At 44.8% G+C, this 17,617-nt stretch overlaps 1 protein-coding gene across 1 annotated transcript in view; it reads left to right on the top strand.

The window, feature by feature from the left end:
- The first annotated feature begins 554 nt into the window (after positions 1-554).
- MAP1B (microtubule associated protein 1B) overlaps positions 555-17,617 on the top strand; it is a 92,568-nt gene continuing 75,505 nt past the window's right edge. The window contains exons 1-2 of the mRNA XM_081826765.1: positions 555-944; positions 8,758-8,859. Coding sequence (XP_081682891.1) covers positions 761-944; positions 8,758-8,859 — 286 coding nt within the window. The 5' untranslated portion in view covers positions 555-760. The remainder of the gene's footprint in view (positions 945-8,757; positions 8,860-17,617) is intronic.

Genomic DNA, 17,617 nt, shown 5'->3' with positions numbered 1-17,617 from the left:
TGGAAAATACTGGTAAATATGTCTTCCTAAGTCCACAAGGTCAAAGAAAAGACAGGTTCCATCTTCCTGGGCGGGGTACCCCCAGCACTACACCCGCTGTGCTATCTATCACAGCACCTGAGAATCTAGTTTCATCACAGGCGGGACACGAGGCAGAGGCCTGACTTGTGCACCTCGTACAAGGTAAATATCCCCACTGTAAAAATGGAAACCCATCCCATGCTGCTGCACAAGCCGGGTGAGTGTATGCAGCCGGCAGTGGGTGTTTGGGGGGTGTAGGTGGGTAGTGTTTTCCCCCTTCGCAGCTGCAGCGGGGGCCCTTAGCGTCCCCCAGGCCCTTGACTCCCGGCCCTGCCCTGACCATTGTCCGCACACCTCTTCCCTCCAGCTTCCGGGCCGCGGGCGAGATGATTTGCTGCAGATGACATCAGCTCTGGGCCAACGGCTGGAAGAGCGGAGGCAGCCACCGCGTGAGGATGTGCCGGGTGGTCCTTTCCTCCTCCTCTTCCTCCTCCTCCCGGCTCCCAGCCTAGTCTCCGTATAAAAGCGGCGCCGCCTCCCCGCCCTCTCTCACTCCCCGCTCCTCTCCGCCGCGCGCTCTAGGAGAGGGCGGAGGGGGAGGCGGCGCACAGCGCCAGGAGGAGGGGGGACGCAGGGGGCGGAGCCGAGACAGCACCTTCGGAGATAATCCTTTCTCCTGCCGCAGAGAAGACGAGCGGCGGGACCCGGACACTTCGCCGAGGCATAGCGGGCCGGCAGGATGGCGACCGTGGTGGTGGAAGCCGCCGAGCCGGAGCCGTCCGGCAGCATCGCCAACCCGGCGGCGTCCACCTCGCCTAGCCTGTCGCATCGCTTCCTCGACAGCAAGTTCTACCTGCTGGTGGTCGTCGGCGAAATCGTGACCGAGGAACACCTACGGCGCGCCATCGGCAACATCGAACTCGGTAAGAGGCCCTCAGTCCCCAGGGCACGCGCTCGAGGAGACGGGCAAACGCGACCCCACCCAGGGCGCGACGGCCACCCTCCTTCTCAGGAGCGCCCCGCACCCGCACCTCTCCCCGCCACCCCCCACACTCAGTCCGGATTCTTTTTTGGGGCTAATTACGTAGAATAATGGGAGTTTAATTAGATTTGAGACCCAGCGGGAGAGTCTCTCCTAACCTTGAGGGCTCTGTCATCAGGCTGGGTCTGCAGATCCGAGCTGGCCACCGTCTCCCCCGCTAAATGAAATGCAGGTGTCGGAGGAGCAGAGAAGCCGCGATAAAGCCCAGACCGCAGAGAGCAAAAGGGGCGGAGGGAGGGCTTGATGCCAACACAGCTTTTAGTCCTCTCCTGTCCCCCGCAAAATACTGGGACTCCCTTCTCCCCCTCGCCGGCAGACCATGTGCCAGTGCCCGCGTGGGAATCATCCTCACCGCAGTTACCTCAGCGCCCGAGAAATGCCTTTTCTGGCTTAAAACCTCCCGATTTGTTCTTTCCTCGCAATGACTAGGCTAGTCCTGGGGCCACGCCCGCTCCCCCCTCCCCCCCCACCTCCACCCGGGACGCAGGGATGGAGAACCGCCTGCGCTTGGTTCCCAGACGGCGGCCCGCCTCGCTACCGCCCCTGGGACCCTGGTTGCAGCTTTCAGAAAGGACAATGGGACCCCAAGTTGCGGGGTGGGGCTTCTTTCAAAAGTCTCAGCCTCGGTAGTGATGGCTTAGGGGGAAGAGGGCGGGGGGGGGTGGGTCGGCGGGTAGGGCCAGCGCCTCGCCCGGTGCGCGCACTAGGAGCGCGCTCTGCAGAGGCCGAATAGCGGTTCGCCCAGAACCCTGGGCGGGGCCGTGAGGGCCCGGCAGGCGCAGCCTCAGGCGCGCGGACCGACCCGCCCCCCAGCCCCACCCGGGCTGCCGCAGTGCCCCACTCCGCTCGCCACACCTGCCCCCCGCACTGCGGCGCCCCCATCGGGCGCGGTCGGCCGGGCGTGCGCTCCGCCGGGGCCTCGGGCTTGGTGCTGCGTACCCCCACTTCTCCCTCGGCCCGGCTTTGTTGCGCTCGTAGCCCCCCGAGTGGGCAGCTCTGGTCTCTGCCTTTGCCTTCACCCTTGGCGTTCCAGACCTCCCCTCGCCCCTGACAGAGGTCGTCAGGTCCCTCCGCAGCCCCAGCCCGCGCTCTATTCTCTTGGGGTGGTGCTGAAACGTTTCTGCCTGGAGACACCGGCTGGTGGGCGTGGTGCAGTCCGCACTGCGGTCTCTACGGCAGCCCGAGGCGGACAAAGGGCGTTCACGCAGCCCTCGTTCCCCGCTCCCGGCACCCCCCACCCCCATAAAAGATGAAAGGAAAACCTTATTTGCGATAAAAAAAATTAGAGCTTGTTTTCCGACTCTGCATTTGGAAACGGCCGCTTGTCCCCAGAACAAAAGGCTGCAGGGTGGGGACTGGAGTTGCAGACCTGGTTCTTTTGTTTAACTTTAAAGCACTGATTTTCCCTTTCAGCTTAAAAAAAAAAAAAGGCAGCATGGAGTCGTGTAATTTTATTCGAAAAAAATTCAAGAATAAGATTTCAATAGCGAAATGCCTTATTTGAGCATCTCAAAAATCCTTCATTTTCAAACTATAGGCCTTTAATGTGGTCCCTTCTTAGTTTGCACATTTTCTCCTTGGAAAATTTCACCCATACTGACTTTGGGTGTGGCTGCTATATGAATCAATGATTTCGGATTAAAAACAATTATTGTCAGCACCGTTGCCGGGGAATAATAATACATTGGGAGGTGCTTTGCTATCTATAAGATTTTCAGAACCACACGATGTGGTGCCCATTTTAGAGATGGGGGCCCAGAGAAGCCGGAAGGGTAGGGGACCCGCTCAAGGTCACGTCACTCCTCAGTGACAGAAGTGCCCGCGCTGCACCAGTGTGGGTTTTCTGGCTTTGTCACGATGTTAGTGCAGAGCAGACAAACATCAGAGGAACATCAAACAGGGCAGTTTTCAGAGCTTGCCTTTGTATAGCCACCCACTTGTGGGCAGCGCCCTGTGCAGGGAGGTGGCTCAGCACTCACCTTCCTACCCTAATTATCTTCCTGCTTTGTTACTGTGTTGATCATCCTTTACAGTACCCCATTCCTCAGGGGATTTATTCAGTCTGCTTCTGTTTGAGGAAAAAAACAGATGCATCCAGGTAGTGCTATGAAGTACCCTGTCTTTACACCTTTTCACACTATTAGCGTGCAGGAATAAAGTTCAGATTTGTCTTTCTGACGTTAATTTTTTGAAATTTATTGGAGTAATATATAGAGAGGAAAAGGCACAAATCACAAAGGAGGAGCTCAGTGAATTTTCACAGAATGAACACACCTGTGTTACCTAGATCAAGAAACAGGCATTGCTGGGATCCCGGAAGCCCCCTCATTTTCCCTTTCCAATCACGGTGCCTTCCTGATTTTTAATTCTCTAATTTGGTCAGGTTTTTGCACAAAACTCCAAAATTGCTGCATTGAGCCCATTAACAATCAGTCAAGTGAGTGAGCAGAGCCATTTCCTCACGCCCAGTAACAGATGCTGCTTTTCCTCTCGAGATTGCTCTCCTGGGTCCCGGGGTCTCAGATGCAGCTCAAGCTACTGGGCCTTCCAGTACTAAGCGAAATTGCTCCCCTAGCTCTTCAGAGTCTGAGATGACTTAGCAACAGGGCAGGCTGGCTCTGTTTCCCTGTGCCTGACACGCTCGCCGCGGCCTCAGCCTGCAGGTCCCAGCTGGGCGTCCTCCAGAGGTCACTCCGAAACCACTGCTATTGTTGCTGGGGCCTGCGGGCCGCGTCATGGGCCGCGTTGTGTGGAGTGAGATGGAGATGCTCCGGGGGGGATTCGGCTCCCATTGAGTGCTGCAGGCTGGGAATGCAGTGCATCATTTGTTAGGCTTGCTTCCTGTTTCCCCTCCCATCTTAACTGCTGTTCTGTGGGTTTGGAGACCCTGGTGACTTGGAATTTTGCCATCTGATTACTGAGGGTTCTTTGGGAAGCCTAGAAAATAAACCTGTAGGAAGATGGTGGTAATGCAATAAATCAACAGGCCTGAAACATCCCGATGTGGATGCTTCGTAAAGCTTTTTGAAACCACGGAAGAGAGTGGTTCTTCATTTTCTCAACTGTATTATTCAAAATGTGCAATGTAAGTAAGGTTTGCTCATATCTTCTCAAATTTGAAACAATAGTCTTCCCTTGGACTGGTCTAGCTTTATTTTGTGAGTTATGCAGCACTTTATGCCAAACCACTGTTGTTACCACCAAATGCCACTCCCTGGCACCTCTTTTGCCCTCTTCCTAATTAGCCCCCAACTTAGACTTAATAGACATCCCCATTTTTAGCAGAGCCCCCACTCCTCCAGTTTATTTGAGGACGTTGACTACATATATCCATGGCTTGCAGACTGAATTCTAGAGCCTTATGAAAGTTTTCATTGCTTTATTGGAATTAAGACATATAAAGAATAGTAAGTGTCAGTTTGACATTTTCAGTTGCTGGCAAAGAGTGTAACTTTTCTCTGGTTAACATTGGGAATCAACAAGATTTGTTTATAAAAAGATAGGTGTGTGTAACATCTACTGCCCTGGATTTTGAAATGTAAGTTTAGCTGATTACATTGTAACCTTCTGATGTTACTTTATTGATTGTCTTCAGTTCAAGATGGTCAAGAGAATTAAGAACCCAGGAAAGATCTGGGGTTTAGTTTTCATTTTATTTTAACAGGAAAAACACCAACACATGGTGAAGGTTAGAAGAAGTGTTGGAGAGTGTTATATATATTATGTTCATCTTTATACTTTTCAAAGTCAAAAGGCAGATGGATTTCTGCTTGTACTGCTTAATTGGTATTATCTGGTAAGGGTTCTGTGATCCATGCTGAAATCCAAGCCAGTCCCCAAATGTAAGGTCATTAAATTGATGATTCATTCTTAATCTTCTCTAAAGGCTTACTTTTTAAGTAAGTTCTAACTTTTAGACCAATAATAATTATAAATCACTTCTTTTGTTTGTTTCCAATGTGGGAAGCTATCAAAAGACCTAAATTACTTATCATCAGTGCTTTGAAATGATGAACTCTATGTAAGGTATTGCCTGCATTGCATGTATGTTATGAACATCAAGTTGTTGGCTTAAGAAAAAGAAAAAAAGCCAGTTGAAAGTTTAGTCAAGGGAAACAATAGGAAAACTTCTTTGACAAGTAAACCTTGAATTTAGCTCTTTTTTTGTTTTAATTCTGTTTCTTTAGTTTATGATTCTAATCTGCCTCCCGATCACTTTTTTAGCATAGTTTCACAGATCAAATCTTACAGTTTATAGGTTAACCATTTAGGTACTAGCAAAAAATATCCCAAAGCCTATGGATCAGAGGGATTTTTTTAAAAGTTCATGGGGGAAAAAAAAAAAGTCAACTTTCAAAGGCCCAAATAACTGTCAGGTAGAACCCATGTGCCATTTCAACATGTAATGAATGATCATTTTCCTGGTGTTCCCAATTTATTGTCTTTTTTAGGAATATAGATTTTAGTCTTTAAATGGGAGGTGCTTTTTAAAAATTGTCAGTTTTATTAAATAACCGTGCAAAATGCTTGCATGATTGGTAGGCTTGGCAAGATATAACCTGTATAAAGTAAGGGAAAGTGGCTCCTCATTGTTCACCCTGACTTGTCCTGTAATGAACACACCCCCTCCCCCCACACACAACCTTTTCATTTCTCCCTTTTCCATCTGTAAACTTTAGGTGCACTTTAGCCTCCCTTTTGTGCCTTGCTTTCCCCTGGATTCAGAGAACTGAGATAAAAAGATCTTTGTTACCCTCAGTCCCCTTGGCTGGAGGACTGGCCTTCGGACAGTGGTGGTTCTACCACTGGGCAGCAGCCCCAGATTAGGTGGGAGAATTCTTAGGATGCCTAGCCATAAGTCAATTTCCAGGGGTGACAGGTGTCCTCTGGGCCTAGAAATTTAATAAATGGAGGTTGACCTTCAGTTGGTGGAGTTGTTCTATTCTGCCCCGACGTAGGTAAGCCAGTAAGGGGCACAGTCTTCATAGAGTGCTGGAGAAGCAGAGGCTCAGGAAAGAGAGTGTGGCAAGAGCCAAAGATATTTTTCTGTCCTATAAGCTTTAGAGGGCCTACTGTTGGCTTCCTGTTAGGCACAGAGGGAAGATATATAAACCTACTAAATGAAATAAGAGCCTTCATTGAGAAATAGTATTTCTCTTTACTAGTATCATCCAGTAGAAGGTACAAAGTATATTATTTCTAAAATTGGTATAGAAAGTGGCCTCATTCCAAAATTTTCCTTTCCAATTAAAATAGCCAGTAAGTCCTTTGTAACCTTTATTTTATAAGTGGTAGTAGTGAATTATGCATTGTTAAGACATAATTTGGCTGGAAATTGCTCCTTTGAAAAGAGAACCCTAAATTTTTAGTTTCATTGGCAGTAAAAAATCTGAGAAATATTATTTTTATTGGCCTTTTACTAGTGTAATTTAAAAATTAATTTCTAGATGGTTTTTCTGTTTTGTGCTTTTTCCCTTGCTAAATTACAAATCATACAGCTAGGAGTTTATGAAATATAAAGCAAACATTTAATTGAATGTGTCATGACAAGTTAATTGAAGTTGAGGGGAAAATGGCAAACAATAATATAAGAGCAAGTCTACATATAACCCTAGATGAAGTCGTTCAAATGATGGAGCAATTTGGACATAACGTAGAACAAAGGCAGAAAAAGCGTATGAATTTAATTTAAATACATATATCTCATTATTAACTTAGTGACCCAACTTGACAAGCCAGGAGATAAAGTGGAGCTCAGACCTGGCGCACAGAGAATCCAGTTAACAATTACCAATTAAGCAGCTCAGACAGGAGCTTGATGGTTTTTCACACTAGCCCAGGATATAGTGTATATGTTGAAGTAAAATATTCTAATGAATTCAGACCTCTCAACCTGTCAAGCTTCCTTTGAAACAAAAAGAACCCATTTATCATTTCTGCACTAAAAAGATCTGCAAAATCTCAACATGCCTTTCTTGTTAAAATTTAAATACTCCATTAGCACAAATGCAAGCTGAGGCTGTTGATGTTTCCAGGGAGACCCATAAAATTCTCCTTTATAATTTAGTGTCTCTTTAGAAATGTTAACTCTTCCACACTTGAATTCTTCCCATGGATTGCATGATCAATTCTTGCCTCTATTTGGTGGACATGCATCTATTTGAAAATATTCCTCACAGTCGAAAGGTGTTTGGTGTATAATCTGAAGATAGTCTAGATGTGCAGTCAACTGAGTTTCCAGAATCTTTGTGTAATACATTTTATACATATACAAGACACACATATACATATATATACACACACGTAAAAGCATACACACCCGCATATCTTGTTTCTTTGCAAGATAAGAAGACTGAACAAGATATAAATGGGGGTAAATACAGACAGGCATTAAGGATTTATGGGTGTGTTTAAATAATGCACTGCCATTTATACTCCCAAGTCTGTTTGAATGACTAATGACCAGGAAAAATGATTAAATGACCCGGTGTTTATTTAGAGATAGTTTGTCTGCTGTATTTTACCTGGAGGTTCAAGCCCCTGCTCTTAGTAGGTATGCAATAAATGGCTGTTGTTGCAATTGAGGATGCTCCATGCAAGGGTACAATCGTGGATACTGCCTAATGGCTCTATCATGAGCTACCTATTTGGGAAAGTATAAAAATACATAAAAAATACATTAAAAAATACTACATAATACATAAAAAGTGCATTAAAAAAACACGTTCCAGAGTTTTGTGGTTTCCCAGTTTTCCCTGGCTTGTTCCCCAGTTCTCCCTTCTTCCATGTCCTCTGGGGTCCCTCTGGCCATCTCCTTTAGAAGGACAGGGGGAGGAGGAGATGAGGGAGGTAGGGTATCTGAGTTCCTTAGACCCCAGCCTAGTGAATGGAAGGAAGCCTGAATGTGTGTGGGAAGAGACAGTTCATGGCCCCGGCTCGTAGAATTTTTTTTAAAGTATAAAATGTTGCCACATTTTTTGCCTCTGGATAAGAAAATTGAGTACAATCAACAATTGTGAATGAAAGAACTACCTGCCAAGCTAGTCAGGTAAAATAAATGCAGGGGAGGACAGAGAGGGCAAGTCTTTAAGATTGAGATCCAGTCTTCTTATTACAGATCGCACACATTTTGGATTGATATCTGGGAGTTGAGAAACCCAGGTCAAAAACGGGATGGGTAAAGAAAAACCATATGTGCGCACAAAATGCATATGCACACTGCAAACACTACCATTTTGAAAACAAAAGCCTGGATTTGAATGCCAGCCCCCCCACCCTCACTCTCCATTTCCTTGCCACCTACAAGTGGACCCTGCGAAGCCTAGAGATGATCTGGTGGCCTCCTCACTGCTATAGAACTTAACCATCTTCCTGTCCTTTCTACTCCCTCCCTAGAGTAAAGCCTGTCATTTTCCTAATAACTGTTTTCTTTACTCTCCCAGAAAAGCTGCATTTACATTTTATGAGGGGCAGAAGTTCAGTCCACACTGCTAGTTATCCCTCTTTTGTGGCCTGGTAGGGAGACCTCCCCAGCCTTCCCATTTTGTGGGCATCCACTGCTAGCCACCAAGCTCTTCAGAAAAGAAGTTTCCACATCCCCCCATAAAGCCTGAGAAATGTCACAATGATGTTTTCCAAACCACTCTGAAATGACTAACTGGAACTCTGTCAATTCTCTTCCTTTCCCTCCTTAGGAATCCGATCATGGGACACCAACCTGATTGAATGCAACCTGGACCAAGAACTGAAACTTTTTGTGTCTCGACACTCTGCAAGATTCTCTCCTGAAGTCCCAGGTGAGGCTGTGGTTCAGTGTTAGTCAGCCTAGACTTTGAATGGACCGGGGAACAGGCCAATGACCGGAAGGCTTTGCCCAGGGCATCAAAAAGACTTTCCTCTTACTGCTAAAGGTTTCTTTGTATTTGTTATTATTAACTAGGTTAGCCAGAAGCAACCTTTTAAGAAAGTCAGTTCTAAGTTATCACTGTGTGGGTTATCTATTTTGTGGATTCTTAGTGAAAAGTTTTAAAGTTCTGGGGTATATATATATATTTTTATTTTATTTTATTTTTTTCTATCTCACTGTACTGTCTGACTTCAAGGGATTGCAGCCTATTTAAATATTAATTTTATTCAAATAAAGCTATGAATATAAATCGGATGCCCTCCACCCCCAGAATGCCACAACCTCATTCCCTCCCTAGAAAGAGGAAACATCTCCATTTCAAAATGAAATATAGCTCATCATTTCATCATTGCATTGTCACCCACTTTTCTTGGTGTGGGTAAAAGAGTCTGAAATTCCAAACTGCTATTAAAATAGCCTTTTTTTCAGAGATGAAAAAGAATACTGCAGAGTAAAGGTAAGGATACAAAAATTAGGTTACATGTGGAAATGGTACCAGTAGCCAGCTGCCTCAGTAGGGATATACTCTGACCTCTGCCTCTAGGCCTGGGGATGTACTGAGACTGGCCCACCTTATCTTCCTCTTGTGAGCAGTGATCCACAGTTCTCCCTCTTGGTCACCTTTGAGGATTATGAGCAGAGGTGCTGGCCCATAAAGACTCCCAACCTGTGTTTCTCAAAAACTCTGCCACTGATCTATCATAGACAACTGTATTGCATTTTATTTCTTGGATCTCACTTAAATTTTTATGTAAAATAGAGAAAACTCTTTTCTGTCTACATGATTCTGTTGTATGATTGCTAATTTTATTGGCATTGGTATAAAATCAGGATGGGGTTCTGTCTGTTTTTGATTGATTACATCATATTCCATTAGCCTTATACATACTGAGCTTTGAAACCACTTATTGAATGTCATGGCTTCATGAATCACACTTGGCTGCAGCAATCTGCCCGTGGGACTATCCTAGTTCTTCTCTGAGTTTGATATTAGAATGAAATCCCATACATTTCAGTTGCCTGAATGAATTGTTGCTTTTAAGCACGGAATTGGGTAAATGTGCTAAGAAAATGTAGCAGAAACTGGTTCGTTAAAAGTTAACTTGAAACGAAGCAAAGCCACGTGAAAAATCAGCTTTTAAGTAACTTTGCTTTTGAGGGGGAAAAAAAATAAAAGAATGATCCAGAGACTATCAGACAGCACAGGACTTGATGAAGTAAAGGTACAGTATATGGTTGCTTCTTGCGTTATTGTGTTGTGTTTTTATGTCTTGCACGTCTCCATAACTTTTAAAAACATCTCACAAAAACAGGGGCACCTGGGTGGTCTGCCTTCGGCTCAGGTCATGATCCCAGGGTCCTGGGATCGAGCCCCGCATCAGGCTCCCTGCTCAGGGGGAAGCCTGCTTCTCCCTCTCCCGCTCCCCCTGCTTGTGTTCCCTCTCTCGCTGTGTCTCTCTCTGTCAAATAAATAAGATCTTAAAAAAAAAAAATCTCAAAAATAAAAATAAGAGAAGTACCCTTTTCCAACAAGTATGTTTCAAAATGGAAAAGCAAGTTTTTATCATTTCTCTGTGGATTGTTCTGGCTTTCTTACTAAGAATGTTTGTAAAGCTACCTTTTTTTTTGGTAAACAAATCATGTGATTCCTATTGTGTTCATTCATCCTTGGATTGACTTGGCTGAATGACAGCTGTGTATTGCAAAATGAAAGGCTTGCAAGAACTGCTGAAGAATTTACCATTTCTGGACCAAAGACCTAAAATTACTCTTGTGGACTCGGAAGGTCAGGTCCTCCCAACCACTACTTTAGCCCAGGGTGCCTTGTTTTCCCTCCTTTTGCTGCTCTTTCCTGTTACCTACCTAGCTGTGTATCAGCGCTGTGCTGCCCACTGTGTCTAGAGATGGGCCTCTGGACATGCAGCAGTCCTCCCATTCTTGCTGACTCCGGACAGGGTGGGTGTTAGGACCTTCCCTTTTAAGCCTAAGAGCTCACTGTGCAGGGCCGGGCCTCCCCGCTGAGGACTGAACATCTAGAACCGAGCCACGGGAGTATAGCCCCTGTGTGGGGAGCGCTCAGAGTGGCATGAAGGTTTTTAACCAAGACTACAGTAGATGAGGGAAGCACAGGTCAGATTCAGTTTCAGGTAAGTAAGTGTATTTTGGAGAGAAGAGATGTCATGTTAGAGGACATGGATGCAGAACAGGGGTAAGTGGACATTGCAGGCTGTTCACGGGATTAGACCCAAAGAAACCTTTAGCTTTTCCTGAACAAACAGGCCTAGGTTTTAGGGGAAATTTGAAGTCTGTTTTTAAGTGGGTCCAAGTCTAATGGTCTCTCCCCCAGCCCCTGAAATTCTGTAGGAACTAGTGTCTGTACCTTAGGCCCCCAAAGTGGAGCCAGTTGAACCTCTACATTGAGAGTTTCAAGATTCTAAGTTAACCTAGAGGCAAGGAGCAAGGTGAGGGATGGATTCCTTAAACACATAAAGCCACTCAGCCAGTCAGTTAGGAAATAATTAAATAGCTCCTGTACTGTGCCAGGCACTAAGGGGTGAGGGTGGTTGAACACACAGTGATGAGCAAAACCCACATGGTCACTGTGTTTCTTGGGAGAGAGGGGTCATCCAGCGTCACATGTGGACTAGCATAAACTCCTGCATCCAGTCCGAACAGTTTGTGTTTCGTTGGGTTTTTTAGGCTAGCAGATTTACAGTCAAATATTCATTGTCTTCCCTGACACAAAGAGATTAGGAGCTAGGGTTGCTGTTTTTTTTTTTAAGATTTTACACATTTATTTGACACAGAGAGAGAACAAGAAGGGGGAGCGGCAGGCAGAGGGAGAGGGAGAAGCAGGCTCCCCGCTGAGCAGGGAGCCCGATGCGGGGCTCCATCCCAGGCCCTTGGGATCATGACCTGAGCCGAAGGCAGACGCTTAACGACTGAGCCACCCATGCGCCCCTAGGGTTGCTCTCTCATCTGTTTTTCGTTCATGTTATTACTCCTTTGTTGTTGTTTTTAGGCACTGGAGATCACTTATCAAACACTGGTGGCAGCCTCCAAGGCAGCTGACAGGTCATGCGGGTGGCTCCAGCTCCTGTATGTCTGATACTAGTTTACCTCTTGTATTAATTTTTAAATATGATTGTGAGATTCAGTTGGCTATTTCTTCAGGATTGCAGGTCTCATTCAAGCCCACTCTGGAAGATTTAGTCATCTTGAACAAAAATATCCTTTGAGCAGGAAGCTGGAACAGGAGTGCTTTCTCTGTACAAGTTGGGGGTCGGATTGGATGAATGGTGAGGTGGTGGTTCCCCGAGTTCCTCAGAACTGAGCCCTGGGATCACTAAGCCTCCCCAACTCTGGCATGCTATAAGTTTTGGAACGATCAGTCGTCCAGGCCATCTTTTACTCTCTGGAACCTGTTGCAGCATTGACTTGCCTAAAGATCACTCAGCAAACATCTGCTTTGTGCCCAGGGCTGGTCTGCTGTTTTGCCCTGTTGTAAAACCATTCTTGGCCACGTCTAAGTTGGGGTCCGGCAAGACTAGTTATCTTTTTTTTTTTTTTTAAAGATTTTATTTATTTATTCATGAGAGACACAGAGAGAGAGAGAGAGGCAGAGGGAGAAGCAGGCTCCCAAGGAGCAGAGAGCCCGATGCGGGACTCGATCCCAGGACCCTGGGATCATGACCTGAGCCGAAGGCAGACGCTTAACCATCTGAGCCACCCAGGCACCCAAGACTAGTTATCTTGAGAGAAGAGGTTGGGTACTCCATCATGAATCCTCTCCAGTCTTTTACTCAAGGAAAGTCCAATAATTGAGTCTTTTCAAAATAAAGCCATCATCTCGTTTCCTTATATTTATCAATTCCAGTACTATCAAAAGTCTTTATATATTATAGCATGTGTTTTGTACCTTAATCACGTTGGCTGAGAATCATTTTTGTAAGTCTCATCACAAGAGTAGAGCTAGGCTTACCGTGCTGTATAGCACTTACTTCATTCTCTATTCTTACTTGCTGTTTCTCCCTAATGTAACTTTAAATCTATTATTATAACAATAGAGGAGGATATCTCCTAGGGGTTCCAAGAAGCACCCCATGATTATCTGTGTTAGGCATCATTTCAAAACAGCAAACAAGTGCAAATCAATCTCAGAGCAAGGGGCGGCAGAGTGAAAATTAATTTCAGTTTTCTTTTTTCCATCATTTGCCACTTCTATCTGGCTATTAAAGTAATTTTCAAAATTTGATAACCCAGATCCTCCCCACCAACATAGCATAATGATTAAGAGTGGGTATTCTGGAGCTAACCTACCTGAGTTTTGATCCTCGCTGACATTTATTGGCTATAGGATGTTGGGCAAGTTGCTTAATCATTCTATGCCTCAGTTTTAGTGTCTGTAAAATAGAGAGTCACTTCTACCTCATAGAACTTTCGTGAGGGTCAAATGAGTGAATGCATGTAAAGATCTTCAAATAGTGCTTTGTCATGTGGTAAAACAGTAAATGTAAGTTAGTGTTCAAAGTGTCTCTTCTGTTGGAAATGTATTTGAGTTGGGAATTTGCTGATTATTATTGTCGGGGGGAAATACTGGCTTTAGATATTGGCTGGCTTCCTTTTTGTAATAATATTAAAATTTGTATCAAAGATGTTTTTCAGAGAAACAATTGCCCCAGTATTATCAGAAGATGGGTAGGGGGCAGCAACACTGTATGACTGAGTTTAGGAAGGTCCTTTGAGCATGAGAGCAAAAAGGAGGCAATGTGCTAAGGTGCTGGCATAACAGAACCTTCGGGCAGCGGGCAGCATTGGAGACCGTTTGTAAAATGGTCCTGTTGGTGCCCATGCCAAGATGCTGATGTCAGTGAGAGTGCTAGCGTGCTTTCTTGCTGGGGTAATCCACCCCTGGGTAACTTCTGCCCCTCCATTCAAGTACTTGGTTCTCTCTCCAATCAACAAGTGGCCATAGAGCTTGCCAATTTTAAGAAGCCGAGATTTCTGGTGGTTTATTTTCTTAGTCAATGGAATCAATAGTAAGACTTGGCATATTTACATTTTGTCAATAATTTTGTAATTTAGGAATTACCACACTCACGAAGATCTTCGTGCAATGTGATTGGTTTTGTAATGTGTCTATGGGTGATTCTGCTTAAGAACCCATGCCTTTTCTCTGGAAGATACACAAACCACGGCTGAGGATCCTTGGATTTGTGTGGCACGACTGCTAAAAATATCTGGCCTCTAGATTGGTTTTTGACGGAGAATTAAAATCAAGCCTTTTGAATTTAAGTCATGTGAATCCTCTGCTCCCTTTGACATTAATGAGGCAAGGTTTTACAATATTTGCCAGTAGAATGATAAGAAATGCTGAAGTGCTCTTAGAAGAGGTCTAAGAATATTTTTAGTTGCCTTCTCTGTCAGTCTAGACTTGTATGTTTAGTCTGTAGTACAGAATTATAGCTTAATTGTATGTGCCTAGAATGCGTCGACTGCTCTATGACAGTGCGTAATGAATGTGTTTTCAGCCCCATTCCCAATCCTTAAACAACAAAGCACACAAATACACGTTTAGTTGTGTGCAGGAGGTTGACTTAACCCTCAGGGAACCTGTGATTTCAGACGGAAGGCAAATACTTCATCTTCCTTTTCTCTCTGTCTCTGTCTCTGTCTCCTCTCCCACGTTGCACATGCATATGTACAGACGCTCGCCCACATGCCCACAGGGCTCATCTTTTCTCATTGCACCATCATCCAAGGTTATGGGAGGAACCCTGGTAGGAGAAGAAAACCACAAACACAGAGCCTTACTCTGTGGAAGCAACCAGACCTCTGTTTAACATCCATTGAGGTCAATGTGTGTGCCTGGGAAGGGAACTCCCATTTTTATGCAAACCACTGGCCTTTCTCCCACTTGCCCCCTGCCCTCGGCCTTCCCACCTGGTTGTGGTTGGCTGGTGGAGAATTGGCAGCCCCTCCCGCTCCACTGCTCCCATTCACACGTTGCAGCCTGAACATGGAGCTTGGAATGGCCTGGTCACCCCCACCTGCATTTAATTGAAACAGTGAAAGGGCCAAGCTTTCTGTGGTGAAGAACCAGAATTTTGTAGTGCATGCAACACAAGGCGTAACTCCTGCAAGGTTTATATTTTGCTCACACACTAGTGTGATTTTTTTTTTTTTTTCTGGTGTAGGTGTGGCCAGCGGAGAGGAATAACATGGTGTTTCATTGCCATGTTCATGTGCCTTCATTCCTCAGGGTTGTTAATGATGGCTCATTCAGACCACCCTGGAAATACCTATTCATCTCACTTTTTTTTCCTTGAGTAAAAAGAATGTTTTACTCTGCTGGCTGTAATGGTTCTGAAGCCATTCCTAATGGGCACTGTGAAACCACTCAGCACAGATATGCTCAGGCAGGAAGGTGGCAGAAAAGTGGCTCCCCAGGCCCAGTAGCCATTTGGGGGAATGTCAATAACCCCACCATTAAATCCAACTAAGTGGATTTCAGAACAGCTGTTAACATTGCCAACCAGGGACAGCCTCTCATGCTGAATGTTAGCGCTTTTGTCTTCATTTCCAGAGAGCAAAGAAAGCCCATAGTTTTTTGCTGGTAGAGATTTATTGTTGTTGTTTTGTTTGTTTTTCTATTTTTTTTTTTTTTTAAAGCAGCAACATCAGCAAACCATCAAGCAACTCCAGCAAGTCCCTTTGCTTTTTCTTGCCTTGCATGCTGGAAATAAGGGTGAAAGATGAGTAATAAAGTATAAACTAATAGATTGTTTTAAATAAATGGCAAGTAGTATTTTTTAGTGCTTATTATTAGGCAAGGAATTGTTCAGGGATGTATGGAAGAATGAGGTATCCCGCTGTTGACGGTTTACTTGGGAAAATATATCATTCACAGCTTTAAAAAATACTAACAAAGAGTATTTTCTTAATTTACAAAGTGTGTGTGTGAGACTGAGAGAGAGGGAGGGAGGGAGGGAGAAAGAAGCAGATTTACTCAAATCCTTATAGAAGACAAGGGGTAAGAATGGAGATCATAAGAAGCATTGCATTTTGATTGTTCAGCGGCAGAATTAGTCATAATGACAAAGGTTACCCAGGTACCAGCACTGCCAACCCCAGCCACAACCCAGGGCTAATTAAACGCCACCTAGGCAACCATCAAGTATGCTCAAACATCATCCTCCCGGGCTTACGCCTTTTGTTTTCTCTCTGTGGTCTAAGGGTAATTTCTATTGCATGTGAAGTCGGATTTCCTTGGTCCTAGAGAAATGTGAGAAAGTGAGAAGCGCCCCTGGGGAAGCACAATTATAAATGGCCCATAGGCACTGCAGAAATTAACATAAACACAAGACAAAAATAATGTTCTTTTTATAAAGTATTCCAACCTATGTTAAAGACCTGCCTACAGTGAGCGCTGCCGAGAGGTCGGCTGACGGAAAATGCACCAAGAGGCTACACATGATTTAAACATAAAATTACCTAATTAAAAATAAACACTACAAGCCTAGGGCAGGCGGCGTTTTATTGGATGTGTCTCCTCTCTGCAGTTGTAGCACACCTCATTTTAAAGACTCCCACTGAGGTTGCCTCTAAGAATTGCCCTGTGGGGTTAATTTCCTTGAGGGCTCAGATAAACTATGAACTACCCAAAGACTGCCTCCGTTTGGCAAGTTCTCCGAACCTGCCCTTTACCACGCCTTTCTTAATCAGGTTGGCATTGGAGGCTGTCAGTAGATGAGCCACAATTGAGCATTTTGGACCCAATTCATGGATTCTTTGTTTGCATCTCACAGGGATAGTCTGGGGAAGGAACTGCTGCTCCCCAGAGGGACCCCACTTTTCTAGTGTACTCTGCCCCAAGCACACTGCTCCATACAGATCATATACTGATCCATTGGAAAGAAGATGATCTTTTCCCAGTATATGATACATCTTTTTAGAAGGTGCCCTATTATGAGCCAGTCTATCATTACACGTTTACGTAACTAGTTCCTGCAGCAAGACACTGTTTTATTTCCTGGCTCTGCAGGCCGTAAGAAGATGTGTAAGTAATCCTGGCCTGAGAGTTATTTACAATCGGATGTGGAAATAAGATAACTAACAGAAGTGAGTGTATAGTGTGTGTCAAATGGGAATTTTGCGGGAGGATCCTTCTGTAAATTCTGTTTGTTCAGGCTATTTTAGAAAGTACACATGCATAAAAATATGCACCAGAATTGTACTAACCTGTACAAATTGAGGCATAAATACAACAGATCTAAGGCGCTGGTTTGTCTTTGTGACCAAGGAATTTTGGATCCACACTGAATTAATGATTCCCTAGTATGGAGCTACATGTTCAGTTAAGCCCTTTAATTTAATTATGAAAAGACTGCATTGCCCTTTTAAGGATTCACCCCCTCTGAAAGCATGTGAGAACAAAGCTGCTGAACTCAGTGTACAGGCTTGATTTCATCTTTGGGTGCTGAAAAATTGTCCATTGGTAGACTCTGAAGACACTTGGGAGAGATCGTGAAAGGGAAAGATTTTATGAAAATAAATCTGCAGTAAGTGGTTCAGTGCCCCGAGGCTAAAATGAGCACTTTGGAGATGGAAAGCACCTGATTCAGTTGTTCCTATATCCAGAGAAGCAG

Source organism: Leptonychotes weddellii, chromosome 7 (assembly GCF_054177405.1).
Source record: "Leptonychotes weddellii isolate Sample4059 chromosome 7, ASM5417740v2, whole genome shotgun sequence".
NCBI lineage: Eukaryota > Metazoa > Chordata > Mammalia > Carnivora > Phocidae > Leptonychotes > Leptonychotes weddellii.
The sequence above is the reverse complement of the archived record's forward strand: the minus strand, read 5'-3'. Positions and strand labels throughout refer to the sequence as shown.